Consider the following 18,694-nt stretch of genomic DNA (forward strand, 5'->3'; position numbering starts at 1 on the left):
ACTCAAATGAAACCGACTTCCTCTCCCAGGAGATTCTTAGTGGTGCCGGACATGGCAGATTTACATGCAAACAACTATTTAAGACCTGTTGGAAAAAGTCCAAAGGTATCACCAGCTTTCCAAAGACAGCATTTGTTTGGACCGCAGCAACAAAACGGTTAACGGAGTGACAGCTTGGCAGCGGGCAGCGCAGCAGAGATTTCATTAGGATAAAGGACGGTTATTATGAGTGACTTCCTATCTTATTTCGACTCAGTTTAAATCAGTGTTGGCTGTTTTAGGACCAAAAAAAATATCTGTGTCTTATAGGACATGGCCTTTTTTTGTATGGATTTACATTAGCTAGGCATATGTATTAGAAAATGTAGAGTCCCATTTTTTTCTGTTACAAGCATTTTTTGTGGAGTTCTTCATTGAGTTTTTCCTTATGCGAAATGGGGGTCTAAGGATAGAGGGTGTCACATATTGTACAAATTTTAAAAGAGAAACATTTTGGACCTCCTAAATAAAATTGATTTGACTTGACTAGTTGTAATCAGAAACACATGACATACAAAATGCTGTGAAAACTGAACTTAAAATTGTTTAATAATAACAACGCATCAGTGGTGGAGGAAGTATTCAGATCCTTTACTTAAGTAAAATAGCAATATCACCCTGTAAAAATACTCCATTACAAGTAAAAGTCCTGAATTACAAATGTTATTTAAGTAAAATGTACCTGAAGTATCGAAAGCACTCAATGCAGAAAAAATGGTCCTTGTGAGTTTTATACTTTTCTATTATATCATGAGATTTTCATTACTGATACATTAAGCAGCATTTTACTGTTGTAGTTGCTTGAGGCGGCAGTAATTTTAAACAATTTCATATAGGGCTGCAACTAATGATTATTTTCATTATCGATTAATCTGCTGATTATTTTCTGGATTCACTGACTAATTGTTTGGTCTGTAATACATCCTATTTTTGTTTTGTACTGCAATTTAAGGCATGGAAAAACAGCAAATCCTCACATTTCAGAAGCTGGATCCATGAAATGTTTTTACATGAAAAATGACAACTTTAATTTGATATACTGTTGGGTAGTTTAATTTCTAACAATGCACCGTTTGTAAAATAACTAGTAGCTATATCTGTCAAATAATTGTAGTGGAGTAAAAAGTATGTTCCTCTCTGAATTGTAGTGGATTAGAAGTATCTCAAATTTGTACTTGAGTAAATGTTGCACTCCACCACTGCAATGAATTGCATACTATGAATCTCTTATCTTCATTGGGTCATTGTTATGAAATAACAATTTAGTTTTTGCTTTCTACCAATATTGATTTTTTTTTTTTTTTTACTTACTGCAATAACATACAGCAAGTCATGCACAAGCGCACATACACCACCCCCAAACCAGAGCGGCACACACACATACCTGCATGTAATAGTGAGCGTTTGGTGGACTGGAATCACTAGGTCGTCTTTGGAGCTGTCAAGGATGGGTGGAGTCATAGAAAAGCCAATCACCAAACCTGAGGGCATGAAACACAGCAACTGCATTAGATTCATGTTACACAGGTCGGTCAGGACCTAGTGGTTTTGACAAGAGCTGCTGGTAGGCTGTCAAATCTCCGCAACACATCAGGAATCTGAAATTCAACACGACAGCAGCTCAGATAGCACGTTGTTCATTATATTTGTCAAGCTATAAGGCAGTCTGCGGGTAAAGCACTCTGTCACTAAAACACCCAAACAGAGAAATCATGGCCCAATCATGAGGCGATGCTGCCAGGAGCTCCCTGCTTCCTCCTCTGGAATAGCCGCAAAGACCATTTTCCCTTGATTCATTACTAATGCATTCACTTCACTGACTTGTGCTTGGTTAATACGGCTGGTCTAGAATGTCATTACCGTCCCAGAGTCCCCTCAGGGTGCTATTAGCGCTTAGTCAGACTCCACACCTACAGTCTATCATATATAAAAGTGTCACAATGACTTATGCCATACCTGGATATCATTAGGGATGAAAACACACACAGAGCGATAGGAGAGGCTCAGAGGGTGTATGAAGGTGGCTTTCTTTGCATTTATGAAAGCAAATAATGACCATTTTTCACATCAGACCCGAGAGAGCTTGTTTGAAAATGATTGTGATACGTGTGTTGTCTTTAATGCACTATATGTTGGCACTTTCACAGCAGAGTGAACAAAGAAGGGGAAACTATTCATGGACAAATAGAGCAGCAACTGAAACACCTGAAAGCCTACAGCCTCAAGTATGTGTAATACAGACAACAGGCGAGACAAGACAAGAATGATTTCACAGCAGTCAGTCATGACCTGCTGCCAATCAAAACCCACAGTTCTGGACTGCTGTGATTCTTGTACACAAACCTCATTCCTCCAACACATCCTGCTGCCCATGGAGCACAATAGAGCAAGTTGTTCTTGTGTAAATATTTTGTTAATCGTGTTTACAGTAAAGGCTGATCCCAATGGAAGGAGACTGATCAGCCTGGGTTCCTTCCAAAGCTGCAAACAGACAGAAACTCAAAGATACCCTTCACCTTGAGCGGTCAGTCTTGCATACAGTACAGTTTGCACAGTTATTAGAAAATCACTACACTTACACTGCAAGATCGAAAAACTTCTATTTTATTTTACTTACTTTCCTTCAACCTGTCTTGTGTATTTCTACTTCAGTTGGTTTTTTCAAACATTTCCCAGAATTACTTTAAACACTCTCCAAAGCAGTAGAGGAAACATTGCTTTGCTTTTAATAAAAAACGAGAAGCCAACCATTTTTTACACTGTGGCATGACCATACTCACCTTTCTGCTGCATTCCATTTTTCAATAACATCTTCGATGAATGAGAAGGAATTCATAAAAATTAAGAAAATAAATACAAGAAATATAAAGACGATATTTGCCAGGACCTTTCAGACACTGGTAATGTTCTTATTGTTAAAACCTCACAGTGACGACAAAACTCCACATTCTTTTTTTTTGTATGGATCAAACAAATGAGATATGACATGTTAGTGAGATGTGCTGGCATGCAAATTCCACTGATTTTACACATCAAAGTCTGCTTCAGGTTTTCATATGTGAAAAAAGTTGTATACAGCCTTTTGTGTCTCCAGAGGGAGCTACGCAAAGTCTGATATATACTGCCTCAAGTGATGTCAATTGAGTCAGCGTCGGTTGGGGTTGAAGACTACAAGTTTGAAAATCCTTCAGCTGTGGAGTTAGACAGAAGTGGGCTTACCAGACCTCTGTAGCCCGCTCCTCATCTCTGATTGAGGCTAGCGGCTCGAGGCTACATTAGCCACTACTAGCATAACATACCCGAATCTTTGACCAAACTGTCGGCAATCAAATTGTATTGTGGGTAATGAGGGCACCAGGTTTTGACAAGCAAGAAGAATTTTTTAAAAACTGCCCACAGACTCTGACAATGTTATAGGAGTGCAATGCTAAATAAGAGGTGGACTCTTTTAACCGGCTGCTAGCGGTAGGTTATCTACTGTACAGACACAAGAGTGTTACTTATCATCTCATCTATTTCTCGGCAAGAAAGCGAATAAGCCTATTTCCCAAAATGTTGAACTAGTCATATGTGCTTTATTATTGCTGGCTTTGACCCTCTTTCTTTCTTTCATACTAATATATTGATTCACATTTCAGATATCCTTGTTCATCTCTGCTGGGGATCACAGTTGAGACTACAAAACCATCAAGTAACATCTGTTTCTGTCTTCGCTTGGATATTAAATGTGATATCATTTAAAACCACGTACAACCCACAAAATAACACTTGTATGAATGTGAACTAGGACAGCTAACATCGTCTGACAGAAAACAAACATGTTAAATGGGAAGTGGTGGCAGTCCATGAATCACTCCCAGCTTGGCTCCCAGCAGGGTTTTCCTTCCATACTCTTTCAGAGAGCTTTAATTCTGCCCCAGAGGAGCAGCAAAGTTTTCCCAACATATTGTCTCAGCTCAGATGTGAACCTGCCACCAACTTCAGTCCCATCACCACCCCTCCGCAACAAAACACAGCTTTGTCCACTCTTCCTCACACCTGAAATGCTGTGAAGCCAAACATTGGGCCGTGTCAGAGAAACTTACCCAGGGGCCACCAACACAGGTCCCCCCAAGAGCTACAGACAAGGGAAAGTGTGAAAGGAAATTCCTGTCAGGACAGCTCACATCTTCACTTCATTTTAGGAACAGCAAATTTCCTTCACACACACTAAGGGAGGAGAACAAGAGAGAACATCTCCTTAAGTCTTTGCTCAATGTTGAAGGAGTGATGAGCGCTGGACCTCCCACACCTTCCCACAAGATTTCAGTCCCTTCTGTGCCCACTGTGGACAGCAGACCTGGATGTTTCCCTCTGACTATAGATGGACAGCATATGTCAAAGCCAGGATAGAAATTTGCTTTTCTATGCTGACAACTTTAAAGCTGCACTAATCTAATATTTTCATATCAACAATGGATTAAATGACTATGTGTACTGTGTAAGGGGTCGCTCATACTGATGAACCCCCCACAAATTATAACTTGACTCTGCAGTTCCTCTCAGCTCTGTGGAGCTTTTTAGCTCATTGTTTTGGTTTTGTGGCACAACTGCAGTGTTTTGGTTCACTCTCACAGCTCTCATCATCATTTTGAGTGATAAAAGCTCTGGTAAACCCACTGTACACTACCTGCCCAGCACCAAACAGCAGACGGTCAAAGTTAGCGACTAGCTGGTGAACATAGTGGCCATTTAGCAGCTAAAGAAGCAGATATTTCCATCAGGAGTTGGTGGAGATCAAAACAGAGTTAAAGGAGAGTGAATTTTGGAGTTACATTTGTTGGGTGGACAGAAACACATCTCCAAATAAATGCTAATGTTGCTCCATATCTTTTGGATGTGTAAAGGCAACAACTTTATAAGGTGATAGTATGTCAGTGTTGTTTTTACAGCTTGTTGTGCTTTCCCCAAAGTGGCCAAAGAAATAAATGAATGCTGCTTTAAAGGAGGCTCACCAAAAAAGCTATAGCACTGGTCATTTGTTCAAACACTTAAAACAACTATTTAAACGTTTTTCTGACGTCGACCTCTTGAGGCTGTGTGAATAATGACTGTTGCTCTGAAAGGCAAAGGCGGAAGTGGTGTTATGTTGTTGTAGTGCCACAACATGTCTTTAGAAGGAGGTCAGGGTGCATAGTTGGGTGTTTAAAGTGTGACACTTTGAAACCAAGGACTGCTGTTTGCATCCTGTTCCCTACTAACAGTGACTGTGATTTATTTTAACCACGACTACGATCTTTATCTAACATTTACTAAGCAGTTTTAGTTGCCTAAACTTACCCAAACCTCAACCATAGAGGTGGCAGATCAGAAAACCTTTATATGAATCTTTTTTGTAACAGTCTTGGAAAGCACTGACAAATGATGTCATCCTGTTGATAGGGGCACCAGATCCGAAAATGCTCATATGGACAAATTTGGAAGGCAATGACAATTACTTATTTTGTTATTTAGGTTGGAGCACCTGTACTACTATGTGTATGTGTCCAACTTTAGCACCTCCAGCAATAATAATCAAACAAGACACTGTGGCAGACAGCAATACACGCTACCACCCACACAGATCTGACTTTCTGCATTTTTCTACAAACAAAAACTTATGCCATCAGAATAATTTAAAAAATACTATTTTGATATAAAGAATTACACACATTGTGATTGTAACATATAATCCAAGGACAAAGGTTCCAGTGCAAAACATAACAGACAAAGCACTACACATAGTGTACATATATACAGTATGTATTCAACAGTAAACATAACATGTATTGTAAATATCTCTGAGGAATAATGGGTGATATCATGGGAAAATACACAACAATCTAGTGTACAGACTGATGTGTAGTGATGTGATTTTTCTTTCTGAGAGACGTGCAGAGTGAGTGATGAGCTCTGAGCTAAATCCCTACAGTAGCTGAGTCTCAGTGATGGATGCTTCTCTCACAATCAATCGAGAGATTGCACACTGATAGACAGGATGCAAATTGTAAATCTTTTTGAAATGTCATGACTGACTGGCATGCCCTGAGAGACAAGACATCAAGATGTTGGAGGTGCATTTGGGAGGGAAACCTGAAAAAGATGGATTTACTATGAAGGGAAGATTTCAGCTTTGGCTATTTGAAATGCTCCATTATAGTAAGATAGACTGATATGTCTATCACAGTACAGCAAGAATGTCTCACAGGAGAGGGCAAATAAGGCATTTTACCCACAAGTAGTCAAGCTAAAAGCTCTTTGAAGTCAAGCAAAACATTTTACACATCATTTAAACAGATACAATTCATGACAAATATACGGGTGAACTGTCAGCACTCCTGTCATGGTCTATTTCCAGGGTGGGTTTGAGGCTAATGTGCGCCACATTACTTGTCAAGACTTTGGATCTCTTATATATCACTTGTCATTCTAAGTGGCTCTCTCATAACCACTGAAGGAGGTGCTGCAAAGTCATAACTTAATGTGTGCTGGGTTACACATGGCTGTGGGCCAAAACAGCCGCCGACTTCTCTGCTGTTTGGACACTTTAGATTGATGAGAGGTAGGAAGGGGGCATTTCTACGCCTTGCATACTGTTGGCGACTCTCGCCCATGATGCCTCAGGAGCTGCTAGTTCTTTCCCCGCGTTTCACAATGATGAAAATGTTTTGTGCCAGATGTCAATATCTTCCATATGGATGTGCTGTATAATGTATTCACCATATTTCCAAACTGTGAGACACCAGATATGGAGGCCTGTCGGCCTGTCAGCTATGTAAATGGTTTGAAAAAATATATAATCCCATTAGAAATTGTTTACATTCTGTCAAATATAATTAAAAGCACACATTGTATAGCTATGTAAAGCGAATGCCAAAGAAAACCAAACACATCACTTCACACAAGTTCATGGCTGATAGCATATCTTGTCATGATAATAAACACATTTTACTGCCGTGACCTTTCATGCTGCATTTCATGACAGATTGTTATGACTGTTATCACTCAGTTAGCTCATTTATTTTAAACAGTGAAGTAAAAATAAGGTTAACAGTCTCCATTCATTGTACAAGCCTGGCTCCTAAACAGCAGTTTCAGCTGGAGGACAGTCAGCACAAACAGTTGTGTAGGTGGACAGTGAGTAAGCAGGGCTGCAGCTGTGAACTACGGTTTAAGGAGAATGATACCCTTCAATACACAAGGCTGCAGCTTCAATGAGAAAATGACTGGCTCAACGATGTTTGAGTACACTGCAAGTGAAACTAAATGTTTCAGTGCAGTCTTGAGTTTAAACTTTGACTTCATTTTCTTTAATTTATTATATAAGGGACTAGGTTTTTAGCTCAGTTTATATTAACTTTACATTACTGCTGACCAGTTTTGAATTAATGTTTTTGTGTTTTGCGTATTTTCACATTTCACATTCCATAAAGCCACTGGTTTCCATTAATTTCTGTGAGATGTGAAAATCAATCAATTAATAAACTGTTGAATCCTGCTTGAGTTGTGTAGTCCATCACAGTGAACATCTTGCCTGCATTCATTTTTGTTAGTGTTTTGTTATCATTGCATGGTAATACAGTTATAAGTGAAGATTGATTTGAACTGTGTACTGCATTAACTCATAATGACAACATAACCTTGACAAAAATAAATGCAGTTGATGTTAATTGTCATAGATTACATATCACTGGCAGGTTTAAAGAGTCTGATAAAGGTTTTTTTTAACTGAACAGACATTAATGGAAGCCAATGGCTGCCTGGAAGGTCAGAGAAATACATTTAAAAAATTAAAACACAACAGCATGTTATGCAAAATGGTCAGCAGCAATGTAAAGTATATGTGATTTGTTGAAAATGAGATAAAACATGCAAAAATCACTGGTATGGTCCATTATTTTTACAGCTTTGCAGATCATTTTCTGTAGCTAACAACATCTGACAGATCAACATCTATCTATTCAGAGTGAACTCAAATGGATGGTGATTGGCTTGTTAGCAAACACCATACAAATGTGAATACGGGGCAGAGAGCCAAAAAAGATTTGAGCTTGGTTCCCCTGTTTTCCCATGCATTCCAGCTGGTGGTGCAGAGATAAGCAGCAGCTTTGGATGATTAGCTTCACCCAAAAAAAAAGCAACATCATATTTTAACCTACAAAGATAAAACACAATATTTGTAAAGTTGATTTACTCTGTCTGTTATCGCATGATTACACATGGCATAAACACAGGGCATAAACACACAAGTTTAGATAGTTTAGTAAAATCCTTCAGACAGATAAACGCCACATTAACAGTATGACAGTAAATCGTTAATCTTGTAGACAATTTTCTGTTTCAAGCGCTTGAAATGACAATGACTACAATGACTTTATAAACCTTGTGATTCATCTCATTGCGTTCACAAAAGCTGATGCTCTGATTGTTGGGGATTGTCAAAAATAACTCAACAGTTACTGAAGATTTAAAAAAGAACTTTTCATTGGCATTCATTTGACATGGTTTTGTCTCGGAGAAACAGCTCACTGAACATGTCCTTGTAAAAACTTGACATTACTCTTGTGAAATGTGATTTCTCTTTTGTTGTGAAAACCCATTCTCCCTGTTGGATTAATGTGTGTTCCCTGCACCGACTCCAGCTGGCTCTGACAGGCAAACTGGAAGAAAAAAACTTTTCAGGCTGATATTTGTTTCAAACAGCAATAAAAGAGAATAAATGATAAATGCTTTGGTGGGTAAAATGTAATTCAGATAAGGATGATGCAGTAAAAACAGCTTGGTTCGTCTTGTTCTCAAACATGCCAACTATGTGACAGCGATCATATAGACATGGTTACATTAGACACGGCTAGTCTTTCTGCCCTTTTCTGTGCTGCATGCCTCTGTCATGATGGAAGGGCCAGATGTATATGTGAGCTAAGTGCCAGAAGTTGGAATTTTTAAAGGACAATTGTGCCTGTTCACTCAACATGTGCAGCAGGCTGCCCTTTGATGTGTCAGCTTCACATACCTGGTTGACAGGGAGGAAAGATGTGCGACTGGCTACTTGTCAATTGCAATGTACAAACAGCATGCCATTCATTCAATATTAGCTCTTTATTTAGGTTTTGAAGAGCCAGAATACCAAGAGGTGCAGAGGATAGCTGCGTCTAACAATGTAATGCTATAATATATGATAAAAATGCAAGAAAAAGATAATGCTGAAAAAAATGTAAACTCAGTTTATTTTGGACAATTGCAACCTTCTGCAAAATATGTGCAGATGAACAGTGAAGCTGACATCAACATTTCCTATCATGCTTATATTCTGCATTTAAACTGCAAAATCATATGTGGCCTCGTGGTTGAAGATGCATATCACATAACCGCAATGTCTCCTTTTTGTCCCAGCCAGGGGAAAATGGCGAAATGCCCCAAAATTAAAGGAATAATTTGACTGTCTGTATGGTAAACATGTAGCTACAACCAACAGCCTTACATAACTTAACATAAAGCCTAGAAACAGGGGTAAAGATAAGCTAACCTGGTATTTCAGATAGCTTTAGCTAGATAAGCTAAACTTAACAAAATCCACCTACCAGCACCTCTAAAGCTCACTAATTAACATGTTATATCTCATTTAATCCATCTGTACAAAACCTGAAATGGAAAAATGGCAATTCAAAGTTTTACGAGAGGTGATGTGTGGGACTATTTCTTGGCTGGGACCAGCTGCCACACTGGAGACTCTAAGAAGTTATTGTACGGCATTTAATTAGTCTCATAACCCACGCACACAATAACTAGGCCCACGCACATGATACTAGTGCACTGCTCAGCTTTTCTACTCTGCGAGCGCACAGAACAGTATCCGCAAGCGAAAAGGCATCATCACAAGGGAGCATTACTGCTCCGCATACACAGATGCGGCCACACAAGCACAGGGCTGTGACGAGCGCTCGCCCAACCCTCCCTATGTGCTTGGAACTGCCATCTTTATATACAGTCCATGTCTGTGACCCCTTTTTTGGCGGCAGAACCATCAAGATGTCAGAGAAAAAAAGAGGTAAAGTGAGAAACAGCCACCTCTACAATGCACTTAACACAAGTAAATCATGCATCGGCTATTTGTTTCGACAGCAGTGCCATATATGATGTATGTTGTTCTCAATTGCTATGAAAAAATGTAGATCCAATGCATAAGTTCGGGATACTATGGGGTCTAGAGGGTTAATGTCAGTGCTAGCAACTGCCTGTCTTTGACTGTGTCAGTGATCAAACCAAACAGCCAATCAAAGGAGTGGAGATTCAAATGTATTATCTGCTTGTTTTGTGAGGATTTATGGCTAAATTAACTGCAGAATTGCTCAAATAAGTGGGAGTACAGTGGTATACAGTAGATCTTTTAGCCATTTAAATACTTCTGCATATGTGCGCTCATCTTATCCTTTGCTGAGCTCTCTATGGCTTGTACTGGTGGTTTTGTCACAGACAGGGAGTACTGAAACTGGACTTCCCAGCCTATGGAGGACACCTGCTGACTAAAGATAAATCATACACACACAGGGGAAGAAGCCTAGCTGCCATAAGGCACTCTAAGCCAGTTTAAAATGTAAAGCTTCTCTGACAAGCAGACAGATACAAGGCAGGCAGGAGTCAAGACCATCAAAGGTACGCATGAAGACGAGAGCTACTCTCTCCACGGGTACGACACAGGGCACATTAAAGCTTGTGTGAAAAGCAGCGCAATGTTTTTCATTGCGAGCAAATTTCCTGTTTTCTTTATCATGTTCACGCTTCTCCCACTTCCCTTTTTCATGGACGGTGGAGGAGATGTTGCCATTAGTGTTTCCTCGCTCCTCAGTAGTTTTGTCTCTGATCAGTCACATGACAGGAACAGGAAAAGAGGAACCTTGTGTAAACAAATAAAGCTTTTCTCAGAGCAGAGCTCAGTTTGGCAGAAAGGATGCGACATGGGAGTCCTTCAAAAATACAGACACAGGTTTTCACAGATGTAGTGATTGTAATTAGGTACTTGTCCTGTTGCCTTCTGGTTATATACTGAATAAATGGGTAAAATGCCTGGGAAGCCTTGAATTTTTCTATATATGCAGCTGTGACTTCCCTTCAATGGACGCTCAGTTTAAATAATATCACACAGGGTTAAATACGCTTGAATGAGACAGCAAATGTATTAACTGGAATTGAATTCCACTTTTTTGCGATAGGTCTTTAGGGGTAAAGAGCAACTTGTAGGTGTACAGCTCCAGTTATTTCAGTGACACAGTATCTGGCAAAGGGCCAAGGCTGGGGAACTCTGAAATAGCCCTGTATGTCCGATGAGGGACAGGAGGCCATGCAGGCCATGGAGCAGACCTGCTCTCTGGATGTGGAGTCAGCCAGCCTCAGGCTATAACATACTCCCTCTCTCTCTCTCTCTCTCTCTGAAAGAAATAAAGTCCACTTCCTTTGTCATCTGGACACAAGGCCGGGCCAAAGCCAGGCGACGGACTGACTGGCAGCCAGGCTTTGATTTCATTGTTACTACGGAGGAGGATGACATCCACTACGTCCCTGTTCTCTCCACTATTGGGGGAGTTAGGCCTTTCCAACATCCTGCCAGAGGAGGGGTGCAAAATTAAGGATGCTGCGACAAGCCATCTGGGCCAGCTTCCTATGTTTAAAACCTCTGTCCCTGACTAAATCTTCCTGTACCTGCCTCACAGGCACACCGGACAACTCAAGCGCTTCCTCTGTGGCGATCCATTTTTTCTATGTCATCATTTTTATCATTGAGAAATGGTTTCCCCTGCTGAGAAGGGAACCAAGCATATTCTGGTAAATGCTTTGTTCTGGCTCCTGGCGAAGCCATTTCTGTTGGGAAACATCTAAAATATCTCTTTCAGTACAAGCAAGTGCCAAAGATTAGCACCGTCCAGGTCTGCTGTGATGCCTTGCACGCTCCAAAAACTAATGCTGTGACTGCTCAGAGGCCAAACTTTGAGGAGCCCCATTACTGTACTTGATACCTACTTTCTGGAGATTCAGGCCATAGACAAGTCTCTGCTGCCGCGTCAGATGTCCCAGTGAGCTAAATCACTGCGGCAGCTTAAGTTGCCGTAGAAAACAAGGGCAGAGTAAGGAGTGCCTGGTCGACAATTATGGTGCTGAATGCCTAAAGGGAGGAAAGCTGGCAATTTCCTCAGGCTTTGCAAATGGACTCTTTCCCATGAACCTCAAGCGACCTCCAATGACATGGCAAGCTGTATGAGTGACCAAAGAGTTTCCCCTTGGGGATCAATAAAGTATTTCTGATTCTGATTCTGATTCTGATAAAATGCTACAGAGACTTCCAAGTCACAGCTGCCTGAGACTGATTCGCAATTTGAACATAATAGCAATGGTGGCTCTCATTGAACTGATAAATGCTCTAAATGGTGCTTGTTTCTAAGCAACGCAAGCACTTTGGAGTGTTGTAATATCCGTGTAACAGCCACCGTGCCCCAGGATCCAGTTTCTGCCTTCAGAGCATGTGTTGAGTGATCAACCAATAAAGGTATTAGATCCCACAAAGCAATTTCCCTTCAGTGTCTGTCAACACTACTTACAATAAATGTCTTTTCACTGGCTGTTACAGGTGCCAGATCTCATGGAATGAGCCTTGCATTAGCATGTCAAGAGAATTTGTAAAGGTAAGTATTTGTAGCTGTGAATTTAAAACCCCTAATTATTCTGGACTCCCTAATTTGTTGATAAACCCATCTCCCTGTCAAATGAACTTGACAGGAATCCGACTTGTACTAACTCACCAAGAGTTAAGCTGAACAGAAAAATGTGCAGCAGTCCTCGTGATCATTTTTTGGTCTCAATTAATAACAGCAGTGTCATATTATTTATTTCATCTTCTAGGTAAAAGCACCTGTACGCATAATTCTGCACACTCTTACCCATTCATGGGTGGGTTAATTCACTCAGTGAGTTATAGTTCAAGCAGTGGGCAAAGCATCACTAAAATGAATTTCTGTCTTTGTGCTCTACTGGCTGCAGTATGAAACTCAGGCCTGTGTGACAATGATAGAAAGGACACAGAGAGAGAAAGAAAATCAATAGGTTAAACCTCCTCTGCATGGTAATTATTCCAAGTGTGAGTGTTTTAGAGAGCTCTGCCATCATAGCAAGAATGAAGCTGCCAGTATGCTTCTGCCAGTATGCCCCTCCTCCCAAACCTTGATGTTAGGATTTGGGGGGGGGGCTATGTCCGACAATTTCTGTAACTTTCCCAAACCGACCATCCGGCATTCACGTCACGCCATGATTGGCCAGCTGAGTGGAGAAGAGAAAGGACCCAGAGTTTGAACTGCTCACTCTTGCTCTCTTTTTTCATTCTTAACACAACTTTTTCTGTCACTTGTCATGTGTACATACAACAGAGTGCAACAGTATGAATGTCTTCCAGGAGAGACTAAAAATGTGCGCCTCTATCCCTGTATTTGAATGATATTGCGTCTCTCCTCTCTCTACGAAGTCTACAGCCCTGCTAGCGGCTTTCTGCGGCTGTACTTAGGTACAGCGGTGGTTTTAGCTAAATTAGCATGATAAGATGCTCACAATGACAATGCTAACATGCTGGTGTAAAGCATATCATTAGCATGTTAGCATGCTAATGTTGCTTTTGAGCAACTGAGGCTGACGGGAATGTTATTAAAGTTTTGCAAGTATTTAGTCACAAAATGTTTGACCTGATTACGGCACTAGATGAAAAGTTAAGGGATCACCAAAATGATTACAATTTATCCTGAGAGGAACGTGAATGTCTTTAATTGGTAAAGACATTTTCATTTTTCATGTCAATCTTTATGGCAGTCTTAAGGATTCATCCTCTGGGCACCATGGATATCTGTACCAAACTGTATGGCAATTAACCCAATAGCTGTCAAGCGGTCAACCCCCGTAGGACCATGAATGTCTGTACAAAATTTCATGACAATACGTCCAAAAGTTGTTGAGACCAACCAGCTGAACAGACCGACATTGGCATCCCTAGAGCCATGCAGCTAGCATGGGTAAAAACTGGGCACATAAAACATAGAAGGGTCAGAAATATAAAAACAAAAATACCACAGATGGTTTTCATCAACTATCTAACACCAACGTAAACACATATTTGGCTTTTGCTGCAGATTCCTGGTGTTGAAAGAGCTTATCTCTCAGCTCTAGTCATATTTGGGGTGTTGGTTCTTTAGTATGAAAAAGTGAGTGACCAGACATCCAAATGCACAAGGGGCCTCACTACCCCATCCCAGTGATGAGTGAGGCACCGGACTCCCTATTTATTTGGACTTTACTGCAGAGAGCTTCCCACATGGAGCAGCGGCAGCAGCATTCCTCTCTCATCCAAGCTGCCCTCCAGCTGATAGAACAAGATATTCAAGGACAGACACTGAGGGTCTACTCCTCGGAGTCCTGAGGTTGAATCCTGAGATCAGCGCTGAGAATAGGGGGATATTGTTGGCTAAAACAACTCAACCTCTATAAGTGGACGACTAGAATAATACCCAGAGTTGAGAGTCAGATTTCTGGGATGATCTGATCAAGTGGAGGTATGCGTACAGAAAACACTCTGCTAAAAGCAATATCAACACTATGCACCCAAGACACAGAGTAAGCCAGAGATCATTTGGCTCTATAGAGTTCAGCTTTAGAAAAAGAAAAAAAAGATTCACTGCACTAATATGTGACTTCTTTGACTGGCAAGGTTTTCAATAGCCAATTATGCTACAACAAAAACAAGGAAATTAAGAGGAGATGAATCTCTCAGTGATTCACAGTTCATTTCAATAGCATCTGTTATCAGCGAAGTTGCACCAAGATGTCTTTTTTTTAAATAAAGCAGCATTTCTGTAGCTGTATAATAAATGTTTTGGGACCACCATAATTCAAACCAGAGACAGAGTGTGATAGGAAGATAGTAGAAAATGGCTCTGGGTGAATCTTGAAGCTCCATAAATGCAGCTGCTGAGTAAATCATATATACCCCCCCCCCCGCGGCCAAAAAAATTACAATGACTTCTGAGCTGGCAGGTCTACAATCCACTCTCCCTCAGTCATCCACTCCGATCATAATAATGGGAAGCCAGAGCTCTCATCATGCTTGCATCAGACTCTGACTCAGAAGTGTCTTTTTAATGTCACACATTTTGTATTTTGTTGAAAGAAATTTGGGGGTTAAGAAAACCATTCAGACTAAAGACAAATCTGAGAATTTCACAACTATTTAAAATATGAGGTATTCAATCATTTTTTAAAAAAAGACTTTTAAAACTTAAAGTTATTCAATGATTAATTTTTTAAAGTCAGAACACAGACAAAGGGTAAATTGTTACATTCAAGGTCCACCTTCTCTATCTTGGAGTTGCGTCATGCTCTGCATTCATGGGGGAGGAAAAGACTGAAAAGAAACATTTTACATGAATTCTACATTCCTAGTATGCCAAGACTATGTTCAACCCTCATGTATTAAAAAAAACAACATTTAATGATAATGCAAATTTCAAGTTCATTTCAATCTGAAGTGGTGGGCAAAAAAGCAGCAAAACTGAGCCAGAACATGGCCTCTTTCTCTCACCTCTCTGTACTGCAAGGCTGTAATTGAAAATTGTGTCTCTGATACGAAGCTAGTGGTTCTTTCTGTCTCCAGGACAGTGAAATATTCTGCGTCTACTTTACATTTTCAGCTTCACCTGAGAGAAATGGGGGCCCTGTACGGCTGAACTAACATGGCTGCAAATAAGTCTGTCAACAGATAACATAACGCTAATAGGCGCATCAGGTTTGTGTGATGACAGAAATGCCATACAGAACTTTACAATTCCAAGTTACACACTGCGGATTAATGGGAAACTTTTTTATACGAGTTTTCTCTTGAATACTGCAAAGGTTTGGATGCAGCCTCAAAAGAACATACAGCCAGGTGAAAAGAGGAGAGTGACTTCAGACTCAACTTTCACCAAACACCATTTGTCACACATTATAAAATCGTTACTGAGAGTCAATAATTTAGTTTACTGTTACTGAGGGCAGTGATTCCCGCTGAAGTGGATTTTGTGATGCCATTAGTCCTCATTCTTCTCTGAAAAAACAGAGCCACTGTTTATCTGTTCCTAAACCAACCAGCACAGCTCAGTGATATTTATGAAAGGAGCGAGAGCCATCCCTCCAGTCCGGAGTTATGATTCGGGTAGCCATATGGCAACTGCTCCTCAGAAAAGTATTCCCTGTTCTTTATGAACAGCTGTTCAACAGCAATCAAGTGATGAACAACTCAAACGAACACATTCAGTCACTGGGCAAAACTGCAAACAACCTCAGCCAGACGCCCAGATAACATATCAGAGGGATCTGTTTCAAGTATCTGATATGAAAAAGTACAATGAAAACAATGTGCTTAAGATTTATTAGTCTCTATTCTCAGCTTTACTTGTATTCTAGACACACGAGTGAATAAAAGGCACATCAGGCAGATCACACTGAAAATGACCCAGAAATTCTTGAAACAGTTGGTTTGTACTGGATGCAAGAGACATTCTCTCACCTTTCACTTGCTTTACAAAAATAAGACTACATGAAAAGACCACTGTGAGAGATTTGAAGGGATCTGACCCTCCCACCCCCATGTCAGTCCAGTCTAGTCCAGTCCACTCAGCTCTCCTCCCACTCTGCCTCCAAAATGTGACCTACATACATACACTGTGATGTAAAGTCACTCAAACTCAACATGACAGAATCTGTTCCTTTTTCTTCTCACCCTGAGTTTAGCATCATCAATTAACAGCTGCATCTTTATCAAACACAACAACAGCATGCCTCCCCCTAGTGCCTATCTGCAAGTAGACTTGGAGACACCCACTGGGTTCCTTATTAATTCAGTCCCATACTGAGTGGCAAAGAGGCACGCTTTCAATCATGTATGAGTGATAAATGGTGTGCGTGTGCACTGTGACTGCAAACAGATGGGATTCAAAGTAGGCTAACGTCCAAGGATTTAATGCAGATAAATAATGCGGAAATATCCCGCTCAACTCACAATTAATAAAACAGAAAGTACGTTAGGTGTTTTCCAAAAAGATTAAGTTCAGGATCTACCTGACTTCAGCTTAAGACCGCAGTTTAACGTGAATAAAACTTTGAGCGTCGAGAAATAAAACTTCAATCAACCTCGGCTCAATTATTTACTGAAAGTCAGTGTAAACAGTCAGCTCGACCTTTCCCTTCATGAGAAGTTGTGCGCTCCGAACTTTCGGACTCGCTGTGGAAGTCTCCTCACCTGAGGCATATGCTATTCCAATCCAAGTCCGACAGAAAAACGTAAAGTCTGTCTTCATCTCCAGATCTCCGGTCCAGAAGTGCAGAAGCTTGAGCGATGTTTCTTATAAAACTCGGTAGTTTTAATGCTGGTGGAAGCGGTTTGAATGAACGTCCGTAGATGGCAAAAAACCTCAGGTGAACCTCGGCCAATCGATGCCTGTCTGTACGATGCACAGAGAGGACAGAGCCGAAATGCTGAGGAAAAGGAAGTCAAAATAACGTCTTTACCCCCTACGTTTTGTCAAAAGGATGCGCAAGGCACTGAATTGGATTTACAATGATTTCCCTTTCCTTTGCTCGTGACTGGAGCGCATGCACACCCACCCATCCAGTTCATACACCAAGCTGAATTGGGGGGGTGAGGGGTCTCCCTAACACCCATGACAAATTTCCTTCCTGCAAGATCCCATTCGTTTCATCCTCTGCGTTAAAGACCTATAGTAATCTTATTGTATAGCATAACAAGGCATCACAAAGTACAATTAGAACACTTTAAACTCAATGAGGTAATTTAGGATGCTGTATAGGAGCTGTGTATTTCCATGTTGTGCTTTAGTGCAAAACAGTTTGATATTGATTTTCATTTCATGGATTTTTCAAGGCATTTAAAAGCCTCTTGACATCTAAATAGCTCAGCCGGTAATCCTAATACCATCAGAAATTCTTATAAAGCCATCACAGGAATACTGCAGCATCAACAAGGAAGTGAACAAATACCACAGTGAGATAGAGCAAAGACACACAGCCTCTGGAGGAATGTTAGAAGAATATTACATGATATTTTCCTCCTTCGCTCAGCTGTCTTTAATCCACAAAATAATATATCAAGTCTCTAACTCATAATGTCAATTACATTTTATCTGTTCAGGTCAAATGTCTGCCATCAATTTGAGGTAGAAAAAGTTATCTTTTGTGCTTATGAACACAAATTCTTCTAGACGTTCAACAAACTAAAGCTGAGCAGAGGTGCCTTGGGAGTAGCTCACTATTAAGTGTCTGTAATTACTCTTCCAAAGGGTCAGATGTGACGATGCCTCCAATGAAACTAAACTGTGCGTTCCTCCAGCCTTGTCGAAGTCCTGTTAACCCCCTCTGCCCACACATCCATCCTCCTTAGGGGGTCCTGAGAGTGTGAGTGAAAATCATGTAGGCTACTAAGAGCACAACATGCCCACAGTGAGCTGCTGTCAGCCCTGTTTTATTTTACAGGGAGGGATTTAGAAAATTGAAAACCCATGTACCATATGCACTCAGAAATAAAAAGTCACAGGGTTCAAGAGGTGTGCGCTTG

General features: G+C 40.6%; 1 protein-coding gene across 1 annotated transcript in view; it reads right to left on the reverse strand.

Moving 5' to 3' along the window:
- The window catches only part of flt4 (fms related receptor tyrosine kinase 4), a 42,223-nt gene extending 24,474 nt beyond the window's left edge, over positions 1-17,749 (reverse strand). Inside the window, exons 1-2 of the mRNA XM_044205015.1 lie at positions 17,363-17,749; positions 1,424-1,520 (exon numbers count right to left, since the gene is read on the reverse strand). Of these exons, the coding sequence (XP_044060950.1) occupies positions 1,424-1,520; positions 17,363-17,420 (155 nt within the window). The 5' untranslated portion in view covers positions 17,421-17,749. The remainder of the gene's footprint in view (positions 1-1,423; positions 1,521-17,362) is intronic.
- Positions 17,750-18,694: the final 945 nt, after the last annotated feature.

This window comes from Siniperca chuatsi, linkage group LG8 (genome assembly GCF_020085105.1).
Source record: "Siniperca chuatsi isolate FFG_IHB_CAS linkage group LG8, ASM2008510v1, whole genome shotgun sequence".
Classification (NCBI taxonomy): domain Eukaryota; kingdom Metazoa; phylum Chordata; class Actinopteri; order Centrarchiformes; family Sinipercidae; genus Siniperca; species Siniperca chuatsi.